The following is a 19,446-nucleotide window of genomic DNA, read 5'->3' as shown; positions in this document are numbered from 1 at the left end:
TAGAGAAGGCACAGAAAACCAACACTTTTGGGAAATGCAAACGCTCTCTCATCACTGGATCCAGGGGGTATAAGCCTTCCAAGGTCCGACCCCCTTTAAAATTTGCCTCCAGTGAACACCATTCAAGATCAATTCTTGAATGACCTCCATAACTGGGGAAAAAAAAAACCAAAAGGCTTTACGCAAAGAAACCAAAATGGTTTCTTTGCGTAAAGTTTGCTAACAACCCAAGAGAAAAGTTTGCTAACAACCCAAGAACCTTATTCTCAATAGTATCAAATCTCACCAATGACAAACAAGAATCACCTCAAAAACTACCAGAATCAAAATGTGACGAAATGGCCAAATTCTTCAGTGACAAAATTACTAACTTAAGATCCAAACTAACAATACCAAAGAAGAAATTAAAATGCAAAAAAGAGACGTTAACCAATGGTCGTCATTTATCGAGATCTCCGAGATAGAAGTTGAAGCCATGCTAAAAACCTAAACCCAGCTCCACACAATCAACTCAATACCAACATTTGACCTAAAAAAAAAACAAAAACACCAGCTAACAGTCTTCCCTACACTAGCTAAGATAATAAATCTATCCCTAGAAGGAACAATGCCAGATATACTGAAAGGGGCAATTATAAAAACAATCAAAGAAAAAAACAGTGACCCCTTGATACTGAACAACTACCACCCAGTCTCAAATCTTCCCTTACTAGCTGCACTACAGCACTGAGACACTACTTATCTCACTAACAGATAACATTCTAAGAGGTTTTGATAGCGGTAAACACTACATTCTAATAATGCTAGATTTAGCAGCCTTCGACACAGTAAACATAAGAACATAAGAAATTGCCATGCTGGGTCAGACCAAGGGTCCATCAAGCCCAGCATCCTGTTTCCAACAGAGGCCAAACCAGGCCACAAGAACCTGGCAATTACTCAAACACTAAGAAGATCCCATGCTACTCATGCAATTAATAGCAGTGGCTATTCCCTAAGTAAACTTGATTAATAGCCATTAATGGACTTCTCCTCCAAGAACTTATCCAAACCTTTTTTGAACCCAGCTACACTAACTGCACTAACCACATCCTCTGGCAACAAATTCCAGAGCTTAATTGTGTATTGAGTGAAAAAGAACTTTCTCCGATTAGTCTTAAATGTGCCACTTGCTAACTTCATGGAATGCCCCCTAGTCCTTCTATTATTTGAAAGTGTAAATAACAGATTCACATCTACTCATTCAAGACCTCTCATGATCTTAAAGACCTCTATCATATCCCCCCCTCAGCCGTCTCTTCTCCAAGCTGAACAGCCCTAACCTCTTCAGTCTTTCCTCATAGGGGAGCTGTTCCATCCCCTTTATCATTTTTGATGCCCTTCTCTGTACCTTCTCCATCGCAACTATATCTTTTTTGAGATGCGGCGACCAGAATTGTACACAATTTGACTGCTGCAGCACACTGAGCAGATTTTAAAGTATTATCCACTATGATACCTAGATCTTTTTCCTGGGTGGTAGCGCCTAATATGGAACCTAATATCATGTAACTACAGCAAGGGTTATTTTTCCCTATATGCAATACCTTGCACTTGTCCACATTAAATTTCATCTGCCATTTGGATGCCCAATCTTCCAGTCTTGCAAGATCCTCCTGTAATGTATCACAATCCCCTTGTGATTTAACTACTCTGAATAATTTTGTATCATCCGCAAATTTGATAATCTCACTCGTCGTATTACTTTCCAGATCATATATATATATTGAAAAGCACCGGTCCAAGTACATATCCCTGAGGCACTCCACTGTTTACCCTTTTCCACTGAGAAAATTGACCATTTAATCCTACTCTGTTTCCTGTCTTTTAACCAGTTTGTAATCCACGAAAGGACATCGCCTCCTATCCCATGACTTTTTAGTTTTCTTAGAAGCCTCTCATGAGGGACTTTGTCAAACTCCTTCTGAAAATCCAAATACATTACATCAACCAGTTCACCTTTATCCACATGTTTATTAACCCTTTCAAAAAAAATGAAGCAGATTTGTTAGACAAGACTTCCCTTGGGTAAATCCATGTTGACTGTGTTCCATTAAACCATGTCTTTCTATATGTTCTACGATTTTGATCTTGAGAATAGTTTCCACTATTTTTCCTGGCACTGAAGTCAGGCTCACCGGTCTATTGCCTGCACAGGTCCTGCAACTTTGCCCGAATCAGCCAATAGTCCAGATATGGGTGTACCAGAACGCCCTCCTTCCTGAGGTCACCGCCACCATTATCACATTGGTGAAGGTCCACGGAGCTATCGCTAAACCGAACGGAAGAGTGCAAAATTGAAAATGCTCTCTTAGGACCATGAACCAGAGAAATCTCTTATGATCCGGACAGATCCCAATGTGTAGATACGCCTCAATCAGATCCAAGGACGCCAGGAACTCTCCTCTTTGTACCGCCACGATGATGTAACCCAAAGTTTCCATCCGGAACTGCAGAACTTTAAAAGCTAGATTCACTTTCTTTAAGTCCAGAATTGGGCAGAAACCCCTGTCCTTTTTGGGCACCACAAAATAAATGGAATAACGTCCCCTCCCTCGCTTGTGCAGAGGAACGGGAACTATAGCTCCTAACAGACACAGGCGTTCGAGAGTTTGTAAGTGTGGGAGCTTGCTGGGCAGACTGAATGGACCGATTGGTCTTTTTCTGCAGTCATTTCTATGTTTCTATGACTAGCTCCTTTTTAGCCAAGACACAGGGAGACCTCATAAAGAAACTCCTGAGCAACCAAGCAAATTCTAAAGTGTAACCTTGTTCTATTATGCTTAGAACCCACCAGTCAACATGATCTTGGCCCACGCCCCGTAAAAATGAGCGCAACGACCTCCTGTGACTGGGATGGGGGAGTGGGCCAGCCTCGCTTCATTGTGAAGGCTTAGCCCACCAGAACTCTGGCTGGTGACCTCCCTGCCTGCTCTATGGGCCTGAAAGGACTCCCCGAGGCCTGTCTCTGCCCAGTAGCCGAAGCTCTGTTCTGCCGGAAATGCCTCTGCCCATGATACTGAGAGCGTACTGGAAGAGACCCCTTGGGCTTGACTTCCGGCAGTTTCTGAATCTTATTTTCACTCAAAAGTTTTATCAGCTGCTCCAGGCCCTTGCCAAAGAGGAGCTTTCCCTTGAATGGCAATGCTTCAAGCTGAGTTTTCGAGGAGACATCAGCTGACTAATTCCACAACCAAAGAAGTCTCCTGGCTGAAACTGCAGACATTATCATTCTGGAAGAGGTACAAATGAGGTCATAAGAGGCATCCATGTCATAAACAACTGCAGCCTCCAGATGCTCCACCCATTGAGACTCCGAGGGTGACATACTTCTGTTTTCCTATAACTGCTGCACCCACCGCAGTGACGCTCGAAGCATAAGACTACTGCAGACAGCCGCCTGGATGCCCAGTGCCGACACCTCGAATATTCTCTTAAGATGCACTTCCAGCTTCTTGTCTTGCACATCCTTCAGAGCCACAGACCCTGTCACTGAGATGGTCATTCTCTTCGTAACTGTGAAGATGGAGGCATCCACCTTCGGAACCTGCAGGAGTTCCAGAGTGTCATTGGGCAATGGGTACAACTTATCCACAACCCGGCTCTCCTTAAGGTCAGTCTCCAGAGTATTCCACTCCCTGACCACCAACTGTTTCACAGACTTATGAAACGGAAAAGACTTGGCTAGACCGCCCAAGCCCACCATGATCAGATCCACATCCTCCTGGTCCGATTCCACATGAGGAGCCAATATACCCAACTCCGCCAGGACATGCGGTATCAGGGGATCCAGCTCCTCTTTCTGAAAGAGGCGAAGCACCTTGGGATTGTCAGCATCCATCGTCGGGACCTTTCCTGGCTACTTGGCAAGATCCTGTGGAACCCGATCAGGATCAGTTTCTGCAGCACCATCCCCCCAAGACAATCCTTGATCCGAATCTTCTGAGGAAGCCTCCTCAGTGGCACCAGACACCGGAGGACCATGGATCCACTGAATCCTCGTGGCTCCTGAGGTTCCTGAAAACCTGGACCTCTTTCCGGGAGGGAGTCCAGCTGCCCTGCGCTTGCGAGAGGGCCGCCCCGTAGCCTGGCGAGCTAAAAAGGCCTTATGCACTAATTCCACAGATTCAGGCAAAAAAGGAGAAAAACTCTCAGAATCCTCCTCCAGAGGGTCTGAGTCCTCTTCCGATTGCCCTCTGTGGGCCCCCCAGGCCTCCTTGGGACTTAAATCAGGTGAAGAAAGCGCAGATGGGAGATCTGGAAAGATTTACATTTTAAATTTGACAGAACAAAATCTTCAGAGGAACAAGCAATAGCATTAGAAACTCCTATTCAAGATTTAGAGGTTAGACGTGCAATTAAACAATTAAAATTAGGTAAAGTACCTGGACCGGATGGATATGGGCCAGAGTTGTATAAACTTTTGGGAGAAAATATTTTACAATCTTTAAAACGACAACTAATGCCGGTATATATAAAAATGTTTAAATAAATAAAACCAATGTATTTTTTTAGCAAAAGATAGAGGATTTTTTGAAGCAGGACATAATTTGGCTACAATAGTCTTATTGCCTAAACTGAACAAAGATTTACGTATGCCAGAATCTTTGGCCGGAAACCTTATTAAATCAAGATATCAAAATCCTAGCATTGATCATGGTGAGCAGGATGAAGGTAGTAATATAATCTATTGTTTCATCTGACCAAACAGTTTATCAAGGGTCTACATTCCTCCTCAAACATACTCAAGGCTGTACCGGCTTTGCATACAAATAAATCAAAACACTGATGACATGCTAGTCAATTTAGATTTGGAAAAAGCATATGATAGGGTGGAATGGCTTTATATGTGGTGGGTGTTAAACAGCTATGGATTCTGAGTTGATTGTTTGGGTTGGATACAGTTACTTTTTGCCAAATCCATGGCTCAGATTTTGATTAATGGGGGTAGTGTCATAAATTTGAACTTTCAAGAGGAACCAGGAAGGGTTGTCCCCTACTCCCACTGTTGTGAGTGTTTATTCTGGAACCACTAGCAATAAAGCTATATAGCATGGAGATTTTTCAGAGGATTAACATAGGAGGGAAGTCTACTAAATTATGTTTGCAGATATGCTGTTATTTAATAAACTGGCATCTGGGTATGTCTTCTTACACAGGCTGCTCTGAATTTGCAAATCAGTACATTGGCATGTCTATGGGGTGTGGATATGGGTTTTCAGCCTGAAGATGAGAATAATCTTGCAGCTTTTGCCGTTCTATATAGGCATCTCCAACCAGCAAATTTAAGAGAAATACAATTTAAAATACTTCACAGAATATATATTACTTGTATTTTAGGTGCCAAAATGCAACTGTGGGAATCTGACCTCTGATTAAAATGTAAATCATCAAAATGGTACTCTGTCATTTGCTTATGGAATGCCATAAATTGCAAGCATTTTGGAGACAAATCTATCTAACGTTACATTGTTTGTTAGGCAAATCTCTGACATGGAATGGCAAGATGTCATATCTTTATTTGATAGATCATTAGCAATGCCTGCAGATAGTGTGAAACTTATGCATAGCTTTGACCTTAGCAAAGAAGGTCATTCTCTCTCTGGCACAACAATGAATTACCTGTTTTTCAAGTGTGGAAATCAGAACTGAGAACATTTGCAAATATGAAACAAATTAGACAAAGATTTGATTGGCAAAAAGACTTTATTGAAGTACAGATGTTATTTTCAGTTGTGGGGGAAGATGAATAGTCTGCTATAATTTAGTATAGGGTGAATATAAATTACGGTACTCCCTTACCAAGATATGGATGAGTGTGTTATAGGTTCTGAATGGGATGAGCAGAATTGGAATATGTTTGGTTGTCTGGCTATAACTAAAGAACTGAGATGTTTTGGAAGGTTACATTCAATTTGTCTTGTTAGTCAGATGTAAACTATTATACTTTGAATTTTTTTCTAAATATGTTTGTTAAAGTGAGTAAACAGAGAAAATAAATTTCAAATTCATAATCAAGTAGTTAGAATTTATTTTCCTGTCCTGCATGCTTTATATCTAATAATAGCTTGCTTCACCCAATTTGCAAATGATTATTAGTGTGCCTTATATTCTCATGTGAACCAAAATCAAGCTACCTGATTCGTGTACCAAACCAGTTACTAAAGCTTTATTGGCCTAAACTGGAACCAAACCCAAGCAACTTCAGTTGCAGTTAAACTGGAACTGAAACCAAAAATATGCTTTGATTCCCTGAATCTTAGAGCTTGAAGGCGTTAGATGATATCTGAGTATGACCTAACCCTAACCAGTGGTTTTCAGACTTTTCATCCCTTTCAGGAGAGTTTGAAATTTATGTAACCCAGTTTGCAAAAATTCAAAATTTATAACGAATATACTTTGGTTTTCTCCATCTTTCATCTTTTCTGCTGTTTTAGATCTCCTTTCCATTTCTTTTTCCTTCTATGCTTATCTCCTCTTTATCCATCTCTAAAATCTTTATTCTTTCTTCTCAAACTCTCTGCTTTACCCTTCTTCACTTCTCACTATTTCCCAACCTTCCACTTCCCTCAGACCTCCATCCCTTCTTTGCTGGTTCTCACCTCTCTATTTCCATCTCCATGACCCTTTCCTGACACTTCCCAGACCTCCATATTCCTGTCTCTGGTTTCCCTTCCCCCTAGCTCTAAATCTTCCTCTGATTCTATCCCTTGAACCTCCTTGTCCTCTATATCTTTCTCCACACCTATTCCAACCTCCCAGTCTTCCATCATCTTCCTTTCTACCTGCCTATTAGTCTTTTGAATTCTTCGATTAATCTCCCACCACCAGTCTTCCACATCCCTTCTCAATCTCTTCCCATTTTTCCCCATTTGCTCTCTCCAACTCCCAGACCCCATCTACACTTTTGGCTTCTCTCAGCTCCTAGTTCTCTATTCTCCCTAGTCTTGACCTTTTTCCTATGGCAACTGAAGAGCAGTAACTAAGCAACTACCACAAGAATGGGAGTAGTGGAACTCAGGAGAAGCTGCTAGCCACAAAGACATTAAGCACAGTAGGGGATAGTGAAAATGTGTTTCCCATTTCTACAGCTGCTACCTCCTCCCCCCGCCCCCCAAGGAAGCATTTCCAATCAGGAAGTCCATGAAATAGGAAGAGAGGAAGAAGAGATAGTTCTTGGAACAGGAAGCACAATGCTTTCGCTGTCACCCACAGTATCTGACTGCTTTAGTCAGTCAGTTGCATTTCCTGCTCCTTTTATGCTAGTGATAGAAGTTTTGGGCTCCATTCTCCTGTGCAGCAGCACTGATGCCACACGTCTCTTATTTCTCTGCATCAGAATATGGCAGCTGAAAGGCAAATCATGATGATCTTCCATTTGAGGTTACCACTTTGTGCAGCAGGGGCAAGTGGTTTCTTTTCATAACTTAGGCTTCCCTCTCCCCATCTGACGTGCTTCCAAATACCCTCCTAGGATGCATGCACCCCTGGTAGATAATTACTGCCCTAGACAATGCATGCACATTGTGATAAATGCTTGAAGCCACTGGACTTTCCTGGTCACTAAGGAAAACAAACGAGTAATCAAAACAATTTTGCTAGGAAAAAACTTAAAAGCAAACAGTTAAAAAGTACCAAAACTTATGAAAATGCTGATAAAAATTAAACTCTCCGATTCAGGTAAAATACTTAATGTCAACTAAAGTTACCCCAAACATGAATCAGAACAAAATTTCTCACTGTAAACCACATGAAAAACATGATAAACTATCACAGACAAAAAAAAAAAAAAAAGACTGGAAGGGCTCTGCAAGATGACAAATGTGCAGGAAAACATGTGCATGCCCAGGTAAGCTCTTCCAGAAGTCTGTAGGAGACTATTAGCATCATCAGATAGCAAATGCAACCCCGATATTTAAAAAGGGTTCCAGAGGGTGATCTGTTAAACTATAGACCACTGAGCCTTACTTCAGTGCTGGGAAAAATCGTGGAAACTATCATAAAGAGCAAAATCACAGTACATATCGATAGACAAGATTTAATGGGACAAAGCCAGCATGGATTTACTAAAGGGAAGACTTGCCTCACAAATCTGCTACTTTTTTTTTTTTTTTTTTTTTTTAAGGGGTTAATAAACATGTGGATAAAGGTGAACCAGTAGATGTGGTGTATTTGGATTTTCAGAAGGCATATGAAAGTCCCTCATGAAAAGGCTCCGAGGAAAACTAAAGTATTCGGATAGGAGGTGATGTCCTTTTGTGGATTGCAAACTGGTTAAAAGACAGGATCGCGAGTAGAACTAAATGGACTGGTTTCTCAGTGGAAAAATGTAATGAGTGAAGTGCCTCAGGGATCTGTACTTGGACCGGTGCTTTTTAATATATTTATAAATGATCTGAAAAGGGGTACGACGAGTGAGGTGATCAAATTTGCAGATGACAAATTATTCAGAGTAGTTAAATCACAAGCGGAGTTTGATATATTGCAGGAGGACCTTGTGAGACAAAGGTGAAATTTAATGTGGACAAATGCAAGGTGATGCATATAGGGAAAAATAACTCATGCTGTAATTACACGATGTTAGGTTCCATGTTAGGTGTTATCATCCAGGAAAATAATCTGGGCAACATAGTGGAAAATACACTGAAATCAGCTCAGTGTGCTGTGGTGGTCAAAAAAGCAAATAGAATGTTATGGATCATTAGGAAGAAATGGTGACAAACTGAGAATGTCAATGCCTCTCTAATGCTCCATTGTAAGACTGCACTTTAAATAGTGTTCAATTCTGGTTTTCTAATCTCAAAAGCGGTATAGGCGCACAGGAGAAGGAACAGAGAAGGGTGATCAAAGTGATAAAGGGCATGGAATGGCTCCTCATGAGGAAAGGCTAAAGAGGTTAAGGCTATTCATCTTGGAGAAGAGACAGCTGAGGGGGGATATGATAGAGGTCTACAAAATCATGAAAGGAATTGAACGGGTAAAATTAATCAGTTATTTACTCTTTCAGATCATACAAGGTCTAAGGGGTTCCATGAAGTTAAGTAGTGCATTTAAAATAAATCAAAGAAAATTCTTTCACTCACCGCATAATTAAGCACTGTAATTCACTGCCAGAGGATGTGATTAAGGCAGTTAGTGTAACGGTGTAAAAATGTTTTGGATAAGTTCCTGGAGAAGTCCATAAACTATTAAAGCTGACTTAGGGAATAACCACTACTTGTTGCTGGCATTAGCAGCATGGGATCTGTGTAATGTTTGGGTACTTGCGACTTGGATTGGCCACTGTCTGAAACAGAATACTGGGCTTGATGGACCCTTGGTCTGACCAGTATGGCATATCTTATGTTCTTATGCGTCACCTTATTTTTGTGTGACTGATCATCCTGCTTGCCCTTGGAGAAAACATTGTAATTCTAGTCAGGATTCCCTACTGTTTATTCCTACTGCTAATTTGGCTCTTAGAATCAAATCAAACTCATCTTTTCGCTCTGGCTTCACTCACACACCTAGTACATTTTCTGGTTTGCCCTCCTGGACTGGCAGGCTTTTTGAACTGGCTCGCCCAGGTGAAAAGAAGTGGAGCACAGGTAGCAATATGGCTTAGTAACTTCTCTTTCGCATCTGTCTTTTCTGTGGAATTTGGCTCAGTAATTTCCTCCTGCTCCTTGGACTTTCAGCTCAAAACTGGTCTCTGTTGGGCTACACTATCATGAGTGAACATTCACAATTATCTGGGTTTTCCCCCTTATTTTATATCCCATTCATTGAAATGAGAGTTTTCCAACAGGGGCATCCTCCGGAATCCTGCAACCATAGGCACCAAGAAGTCTAAGTTGCAGTTATACAGTGATAGGAACTCTCGCTCTTCCCCCACCCCCTGAGCTGTAAATGCTGCCTCCACAGTATCTCCAGCACCGACTAGCCCAAGAATAGAAACCTAGGCTGAGAAAAGCATATGGCAGTGCTTCCCATCTACGTGGCTCCCATGATGATTTCTAGAACTTGCAGGCTGGCTGATCTTACTGTGCATCTTAAAAACGTGCGCCATGTAACAGATCCAAGAACCACCACACACTGGTTTCATACAGGAAGGGAAATTACCTTACATCTGCCCTGAGTGCAGTACCTTGTCTAGGCATTAAAGAAAACTAATGTATTACTGATGCCTATGATCTGCCTTGAAAATAGGAAATCCTTGTAAAGGTTAAATAGAAATGCCTGTTTATATTAAATGGATAGCCTTGATACCATTAGGGCCACTGAAATGTACAATCTTGGGAGTGCTCCTCAGAGGTCAGAATCTTAGTAGCTATAGTGCCATAACTACAGCATGAGACATCCAGACAACATGTGCACATTCAAGCCTGAAGTTTCCACTTGGCAAAAGTATACAGCTGCCTAGAGGCACATCCTCCTCTGTTCCAGTGGCATTTTCTGATCTATGATGTCCCACCGGACCTGCTCCCTTAAAGGTGCAGAGGTTTGCAGGGTGATATTAAGACTATAAAATAGAATGCCCACCAGCCAATCCCTGTCTCTAAGACAGCAGATACAACAGGATGCTGCTGCTGTGGAGGCGATCATCATGGTGCATCTTCAGACAGAGACCACCATATTATCTCTCCCCATTCCTCTCCAGCTCTAACGTCTTAAAGCAGGACCCTTGACACCACTCTGCACCTAGACGTGTCATCCATAGGTGCCCCTCCTCTTCCACTATCTAGGAAGAAGTCACTGATGCAGGGGTGCACAAAAACTTTCAGTCCCTGTGCTGTAGTACAGCTCCATGGTCATCAGAGGCTCAGACAGCAGAGCTGGCAAGTGCAACTCCCAATTCTTTCACTGCCATTATGCTGCCGCCTCTAGTCTAGTTTTCTTTTGGTGCCTTGTGTGTGGCCAAAAAACAAATGCTAATAAGCAAAAGGTGTGCTGCAAATCATGGTTGTCTGGTCTGTGAAATCAAATTGATTTTATGAAATGCAAAGAAATGCCAAAAGGTCTTATTGCATCAGTACAGTATTTAATTCATGTAGATAAAGTATCATATTCCAGAATAGAATAACACAAAAGCTGGTTTATAAAATACATACCTTTTGCTTACTGACATTGAGTGTTTCTGCACTCCTATCCCTTGTGGTTGTGGTATTACCAAACACACAAATGCTGCATGTACCACTTAAGACTGAAAACCAAAGCATCCATATAAGAGAGACAACATAGACTGGTGTATAAGATGCTCAGGTCATTGATAAGGGCATTTAGCCCTGTGGCTAACCAATATGAAATAAGAATCTGAGAGGTCTATGTAGCATGAAATGTACCTATGGGACCATAAACCTACTTAATCGTCTAAGCTACCAGACACATCAACTTATTTCTTATGTAGGTGATCTGACAGCCATTTTTATGCTGTTTACTGATGGTTCAGATTGTTGAACTAGACGCATTCTTTACCCCTGATGCAAGCATTCATGCCAAAACATGGTCATATTGGGCCTTTATTAGTATCCACCTATGTGGTTTGAATTGGAGTGTTATATTTGTATGGATCCTTTGAGAATACATTGGTGCTATTTATTTGCATTTTATTTATTTTAAGTATTTGAGCAGCTAGCCCATTTTTAACTTATTTACATCTAGTTCTTTCTACCCCCTGCTCCTATGTTCCCTCTTCCAGATTTATGAATACATTAAACAGCACAAATCCCAGTACCGCTCCCTGTGATACTTCACTAATAAGCTTTCTCTATCTGGAAAATTGACCATTTTCCATCTCTTACCAATCCACAATAAGACACTGTCATCTATCCCATGTTTTAATTTTCTGAGGAGTTCTCATGGGAGACTATGAAATGCCGTCTGAAAATCCAAATGCACTACTTTAACCAGCTCACCTTTATCTACATGTTTTATACTTTCAAAAAATGTTTAAAATATTGGTACGGCAAGACTTCCCTTTGCTAAAACCATGTTTACTCTCCTTAAGCCGTATATATCCATATGGCTAATTTGTTTTTAAGAATAGCTTCTCCCATTTTGTCTGGCACCATCATTAGACTTGCCAGTCTATATCGTTTCTCAGATCACTCCTGGAGCTCTTTTTAAAAATCGGCATCACATTGGCCACCCTCCAAGTCTTCAGGTATCATGGCTATTTTAAATGATAGATAACAGATTACTAGTAACAGGTTTGCAAACATGTATTAGATCGTCTAGTATTCAAGGGTGGATGCCATTCGGTCCTGGTGATTTATTACTCAGTTTGTCAATTTGATATATTACATCATTAAATCCTGAACATTTTTGCTGGGTCCATCCATGCATCAGATTTGCATATATGTTTAAAAATGAGGATTTTTTTCCCACTCACCCAATACTCCATGCCTTTCAGAATCAATACTTGGTGGAAGCACCTTTGGCAGCAGTTACAGCTATACATTCATTGGGATATGTCTCCATCAACTTTGTCAGTATTAGACCATTTTTCTTTATAAAACTGTTCAAGCGCTATCAAGTCCCTTGGGGACTACTGCAATCTAAGTAATGCCAAAGATTTTCAAATTGATTTGAGTTTGAATCTGACTGAGCCACTCTAGAACATTTACCTTTTTGTTCCTTAGCCACTCCAGTGTAACTTTAGCTGTGTCCTTCGAGTCTAGCATGCAAAAAGGTGAACGTCTGTTCCAGTTTCAGCTGTCTTGCAGGGGGCTACAAGCTTTCCTCGAGGACTTTTCTCCATTCATTGTCCCTTCTATCCTGACAAGTGCTTCAGTCCCGGCTGATGAGAAACATCCCCATAACATGATGCTACTACCACCACCATGCTTTACAGTAGGGATGTGTTCTCTGAGTGATGGGCTGTGTTTGGTTTGTGCCAAACAATGCTTGGTATTCGGGCAAAAAGGTTCTAAGACTTATCACATGGCTACTGTCCAAATAAATTGTATCCCCTAAATGTTCCTTTGCATACTTTAAATGAGATTCAAGGTGAGCTTTAATAGCTTCCTTCTTGCAACCATACAGGTCAGATTTGTAGAGTGCTTGGGCACTTTGAGCAATCTTGCCTATGGAAGCCTTTAGCTCTTTCAAAGTTGCCACTGGGCTCTTGAATGCCTCCCTGATTAGTCTCCTCCTTGCTTGGTCATCCAGTTTGAAAATATGGTCCGATTTAGCAGGGTCTTGGTGGTGCCACACATCTTCAATTTCTCAATTATTGTCTTGACCATACTCAATTTGCAATTCTTTCATTCCCATCCCCAGATCTTCGCCTTTTCACAATCTTGCCCCAGAGTTCTTTTGACAGATACTGGGTACTCATGGTTGGATCTTTGCCCTGAAATGTACTACCCAGAAATGAGAACCAACAAAACTGCTGAATTTATCCTGTTGACATGTGAATTGTACAATTTAACGCAGGTGGATGCCAATTCATTAGGTGTGTGCTTCTGAAGGAGATTGGTTATACCAGAGCTTTAAAGTATTTAGGATTGCTACAGAACTATGAGAGGGGCAAACAATCCAACCAAGTTTTTTTTTTTTTTTAATTTCTACTTAATTTTCTAAGCAAATCTGGCACATGGCAACTGTGGGGTAGGGGTAGGATGTATGGATACATGGAACAAGCACTGGTTTAATGCAGTTTACTTCCAGGCTATCAGATAACAAAAGGTGAACAATTTAGAAGGAAATGTAGACTTTCTATAGCCACTGTGTATGTGTATACATATACACACAATTTTTAGACTGGATTACACATTTTTTTTAAACATGTAATAAAGAAGCCTGCTTTACCTGGGTTCTGGCTGAAAAAGGGTCCTCCGTTCATTTGGTTCTGAAGATTTGGCTGAGACGTGATCGACGGGGGTCGCCGATAGGGCAATGAGCCTCCTATTGTTGGGGGGTTGTGCCGAGAGACAGGTCTGTTCATGCTGTAAAACTGCACAGGGTGACCTGAGATTGTAGAAAACCAGATCAATTATAAAAATAAGAACTAGTCTTCTCACAGCTACAATCAAACCTAAAAGTAACACTATAAGTAGGCCAATCTGAAATAAAACTATGTTAAAATGTTTCACGAAAGCTACACTATACCAAAATAGATAGTTTACAATTAGCTGACACAAGACAATTATACTGTCTGACATCAGTAACAGACTATATCCTGAGCTTTGGATTCTACTGTCACATAGCAGATATACTATTTTTTTTATTTTCTTTTAAGGGAAATTAGGCTTACAAGATCATTGCGCATGTCCCTAATAACCTGTGTTTGACATTCTAGCTGCACTCAATTTTCAGGAGGTCAGGGGTGGGTTTTTTCCCCCTCAGATTTGTTTGACTGCATACCAGAAAGTAGGTTCCTTGGGTGCTGGCTGGGAATTATTATACACACACTAACCTACATCATGAGAGGCACAGTAAGAGGTACAACATCCCTAGTAATCAAACACGGCCCCTTAAACTCCAATACTGCTGTTATAAGAACAGCACTAGGCATTCTGCAGCTTTCAGGTGATTATGCAGAAAATGCCAACTATGGAACAAAAGAAAAAAAGCTGGGGGGAAAAAACCCTAAATTGTTAGCTTTCAAAAGTCAATTAACCCAAGGCTTTCTTTGCTTTAAAACCACAATCATCTTAGTGCAAATTAACAAGACAGGCACATGGAGGTAGATATTCAAACGTATCCTAAATAAGGGGGTCATTCTTTAAATCGCAATAGGCTGTTACCACATGCATTAGGGCCTAACGCACACGATAACTACATCATTGCATCGGTAATATGTAAATTCAGGAAAGGGGCGTGGTTAGGGCAGGCAAAAAATATTTCCAGTACCACCCGTGGGCGATGTTTTATACATTATCGCCGGCAGTAGCAACAGAAACATCATCATCTTTTGGTGTGGTGCTATGGGGGCGATAGTGGGCAGCATGGCTGTAACCACGGCAGGTGAAAACGCACCACCACAATGAGGCAGACTGCCCACTATCGCCCCCCCCCCCCCCCCCCCGGCCACTTTTTTTCCATGACTCATAGGCCTTAGACAAGACTTATCAGATTAAATTATAAGGGATATTCAGCAGCATGGCTATGCTGCTGAATATCCAAAAGAACAAAATAGCAAATCTGCACTCTACCACGATATGTTCATAACAAGGAGTGTAGAAGAATATATCACTTAGTCCGTAGATATCTTCAAAAGACTTTGTGAAATTTTATATATCTTTATAATGAGCGGCCGCTCCATACATTTACACAAATCACGTCTTGCACTTAAGTCCTTGCACTTAAGTCCTTGCACTTAAGTCCTTGCACTTAAGTCCTTTTTTAAAAATTTTGTGTTAACAGATGGTTCTTTGAATGGTTACGTCCCTCCCGAAGCAGCTACCGCGAAACCCGGGTCCGCGTCGGGGGACTTAAGAGGTGATTTGTGTAAATGTATGGAGCTGCCGCTCATTATAAAGATATATAAAATTTCACAATAAAGTCTTTTGAAGATATCTACGGACTAAGTGATATATTCTTCTACACTCCTTGTTATGCTGCTGAATATCACCATAAAAGTCACTATTTAGTCAGATAAATCTTATCTGGCTTATCTGGATAACTTTAGACCTAGATTAACTTATCTGGAAAAGTTAACTGGATAAGCAGCTCCTCCCCAATTTGCTTATATTCCACCTATCACACTTCTCTGGCTACTACTGAGCCAGATAGGTATTTAACCAGCTAAGACGGAGATGGATGATCACAGCTGGATATTCACTGCTAAGTATTGGCCTCACGGGGCCAAATATTTTGCTGTCAGAATGGAAAAAAGCATAGGTGCTTAAAAGCAAGTTTTGCTTACCGTATAAAGTGTTTTCCATAGATAGAAGGTTGAATTAGCCATGCTCCATGGGTGACGTCATCGGGCGGCACATTGTGGAGCTCTCTCAAGTCAGTTAAAGTTTTTGATGTACTGAGCATGCGTGGGACTTTCCGTGTGAACGACCGTTCCAGAACTCTCTTCAGCCTATAACAAAGCTAGTTGAATTCTTGGTATAAGTTGCTGCCCAGGATGGAGGGTGGTTATCACATGGCTAATTTCTCCTGTTATCTACAGCAAACACCACTTATGGTAAGCAAACCTTGTTTTTTTCTGTTAAGTAGGCTGAATTAGCCATGCTCCATGGGGAGTCCCAAACTGAGGATTGTTGTAGACTAATTTACATTTGCATCAGTTCTTGTTGCTTCCCCACCCACGTTTTGCAACTCGAGCTCCCCCATGGACAGGCAAGTAGGATGATGTGGCATGTTTCAGGACTGCAGTTCCCACAGCACTGTCCACCAGATGCTGCCATGTCAAGGCGATAGTGGGACGTGAATGTGTGCATCGGTTACCAGGTTGCTTCTCTGCAAATATCTTCGATAAGTACATTATTTAAATGTGCAAAGATGTCACTGTTGTCAGCTCTTAATGGATCTGTAAGAGAGCAATTTTGCAATGCAACAATGATTTATGCAAGTTGGGATCCAATTAGAGAGTGTTCCCAGTCTGTTTGCAACTATTTATTTCCTACGATCCAAAGTCTTTCTATGACTCAGAGTACATCTTTTTTGTAATACACCCGAGTTCTTTAGCAATTTAGGGTATGCAGCATTTTTTCCCTTTCATGCTTGCGTCGTTTCAGGTAGAAAGTAGGTAGTGAGATGCTTTGGTTCAAATGGAACCGTGATACTACTTTTCATAAGAACCTGGGGTGTGGACCTAGTGAAACTGTCGTGGAAGAACCAGAAATAAGGTGAAAAAATGTACCAGAGCCTGAATTTCACTTATTCTCCAAGCCAATGTGACAGCTACTAAGAACAAGACTTTCCAGGTGAGAAACTTCAACAATGCCAACTCCAATGGTTCAATAGGAAATGACAGATGTCAGGACTTAAGTTAATGTCCCATGGAACAAGGGGTCGCTTTAGTGCTGGCCATAGGTAAATATGACCATTTATTAAGCATGATATTAATGGATGTGTGGAGATGAGTGCTCCAACTTCACGGTGATGGTATACTGCTATGGCACTGAGATGTATCCTAGCAACATGGCAGCAAGTCGAATGTTCGAGAGGTAGTGCAGATATGAGAGCAAATGTCGGGCTCACATGTAAAGGGGTCTATAGCATGCTGTGCACACCAGAATGACAATGCCTTTTAAAGCTGTAGTTGCATTTGGTAGATGGTTTACTTGCTGATAGGACATTCTCCTAAATCTATTAGGGGAGATTCCATTGTGTTAAGGTCATGTGTTCTGACTGCATGGATGTTCATTTAGAGTGGAGTGTAGCAGATGAAGAGGACATTCGTATTCCTGTGTTAACAGTTCCAGGTCGCTCCCCAGTTTTTGTGCAGGAAAGTGAGAGTACTGTACTATTTAGGCATACCATGTGTGTCTGGGCCATGCCAGGGCTATTAGACTCATCCTTGCTTGACCTTGCATGTATTTCTGAACTGTTTTGGAGATAAACGGTATTGGAGGAAACGCATACAGCAGATCCCTGCTCCATGAGAACAGAAATGCATCCAGAACTTCTTGGTGAGGAGTTGGTCAGATGGAACAGAATTTGCATACCTTCCTGTTTTATTCTGTTGCAAAGAGGTCTAGCCACGGGTGGCCTCAACAATGGAAGAATATATTGGCCACCAACTACGACAGGGACCATTTGTGAGGCTGAAATATTCTGCTGAGGCAATCCACTTCTAGTTTGGAAATTTCTTGCAAATATGTTGCATGTAGAGTAACATTGGCCTCCATTGCCCATTCTCATATGGTTTAAGGTTTGTCATTTATATACAGTTGTCTCAGCGTAGCCTTCACAGCTGTTAACATTTCAATAAATATAAAGTAAGGAAATTACAATCAATTATAAAAAGAATAAAACAGCTAACAATTGAGAGGGAAATTACAAAAAACATGTTAGCTGTTAAGATATAAAATATAAAGCCATAAGTATTAAACCAATAAAATACTAAAAGCATAAATATATACTTCCAGCATTATTTAAAGGTTAAAATAAAACCAACTGTAAGTATTAAACTTAATTGCATGTCTATTTCTCGTTTTCGGTATAAGCCGTATTAAACAGCCATGTTTTAAGTTCTGCTTTAAATTTATTTTTTTCCTGCTGCATCCTTAATTGAATTGGAGGTGCATTCCACAGTTTTGATCCTGCAATTGACAGAGCTCGCTCTCTGACTTGACTGAGCTGTGCTGATTTGATTGTGGGGATTGATAAGAGTCCTTTATTGGCTGATTTCAAGCTTCTTTGTGGAGCGTGCAGTCGCAGCACAGCGTTCAGCCATTCTGTCCTTTCTACATAGATTATGTTGTGTATTATGCATGCAGCTTTGTAAAGTATTCTGGAATTTATTGGTAGCCAATGTAATGCTATCAATGTTGGAGTGATGTGATCAAACTTCTTCTTTCCTGTCAGGATTCGAGCTACAGTATTCTGAAATACCTGTAAAGGTCTAATAGTGGAGTGAGGTAGACCAAGCAGCAAAGCGTTACAATAGTCTAAATTGGCAAACAGTAAGGCCTGAAGGACGGATCTAAAATCAGGAGGTTCAAATAATGGTTTCAGTCTTCTTAAGGTTAATAATTTAAAGTATCCATCTCTTAACTTGGTCACAATATGTTTTTTCATATTCAGTTCAGAGTCTACTATCACTCCAAGATCTCTGGCGAATGGTGAAGGCACCAAATTTGTGTTCTCAAACAAATGCTGGAATATTTGATTGTGAATATTTTCTAATATTTCAGTTTTCTCTGCATTCAGGATTAGTTTCATTTGTAATAATTTTTTGTTGTGGTTATAACTTCCTCACAGAGAGCATGAAACCCTGTACCTCCCTACTTGTTTATGTAGAATATTGCTACTTGGTTGTCTTTGTGGATCTTTAGGGACGATCCTTGAAGGAGATGCTGAAGGCTTAGAGAGCATTGCGTATGGCTTGGATTTTTAGATGATCAAATATGCTTGCTCTTCTCGATTCCATAGGCCTTGCAATTTAAACTAGAGATGAGCTCCTCACCCTTTTCTGGAGGCATGTTAAAATTAGATGGTACAGAGAATGATGTAAAGGAGAACGGTCGAGTAGCATGCCCGATTGCAGCTACCACTTGATTTGAGTTATTGGTTTTGTCAATTTTATTTTGGTGGACAAAGGCTGAAGATACTGGCACCATTGACTTTTGAGTTCCTATTGGTACAGATGCAGGTGTAACCTTGTTAGGGAGACTACATAAATGGCTGCTGCATATGTCTATGCAATACTAGGACACGTCGAACGGAGGGGGTTTTTTTTGCAGTGCAGGAGCCTGTGCACTGCATATTGAAGCTTGCGGACTCAGTCGTGACGGAGATATACTC

General features: G+C 41.0%; 1 protein-coding gene across 1 annotated transcript in view; it reads right to left on the bottom strand.

Annotated features, from left to right (window-relative positions):
* The window catches only part of ABI2 (abl interactor 2), a 290,182-nt gene that overhangs the window by 58,325 nt on the left and 212,411 nt on the right, over nt 1-19,446 (bottom strand). Inside the window, 1 exon segment of the mRNA XM_029606307.1 lies at nt 13,831-13,989. Within this exon segment, the coding sequence (XP_029462167.1) occupies nt 13,831-13,989 (159 nt within the window).

Source organism: Rhinatrema bivittatum, chromosome 6 (genome assembly GCF_901001135.1).
Source record: "Rhinatrema bivittatum chromosome 6, aRhiBiv1.1, whole genome shotgun sequence".
Lineage (NCBI taxonomy): Eukaryota > Metazoa > Chordata > Amphibia > Gymnophiona > Rhinatrematidae > Rhinatrema > Rhinatrema bivittatum.
This window is presented reverse-complemented; position numbering and strand designations above follow the sequence as displayed.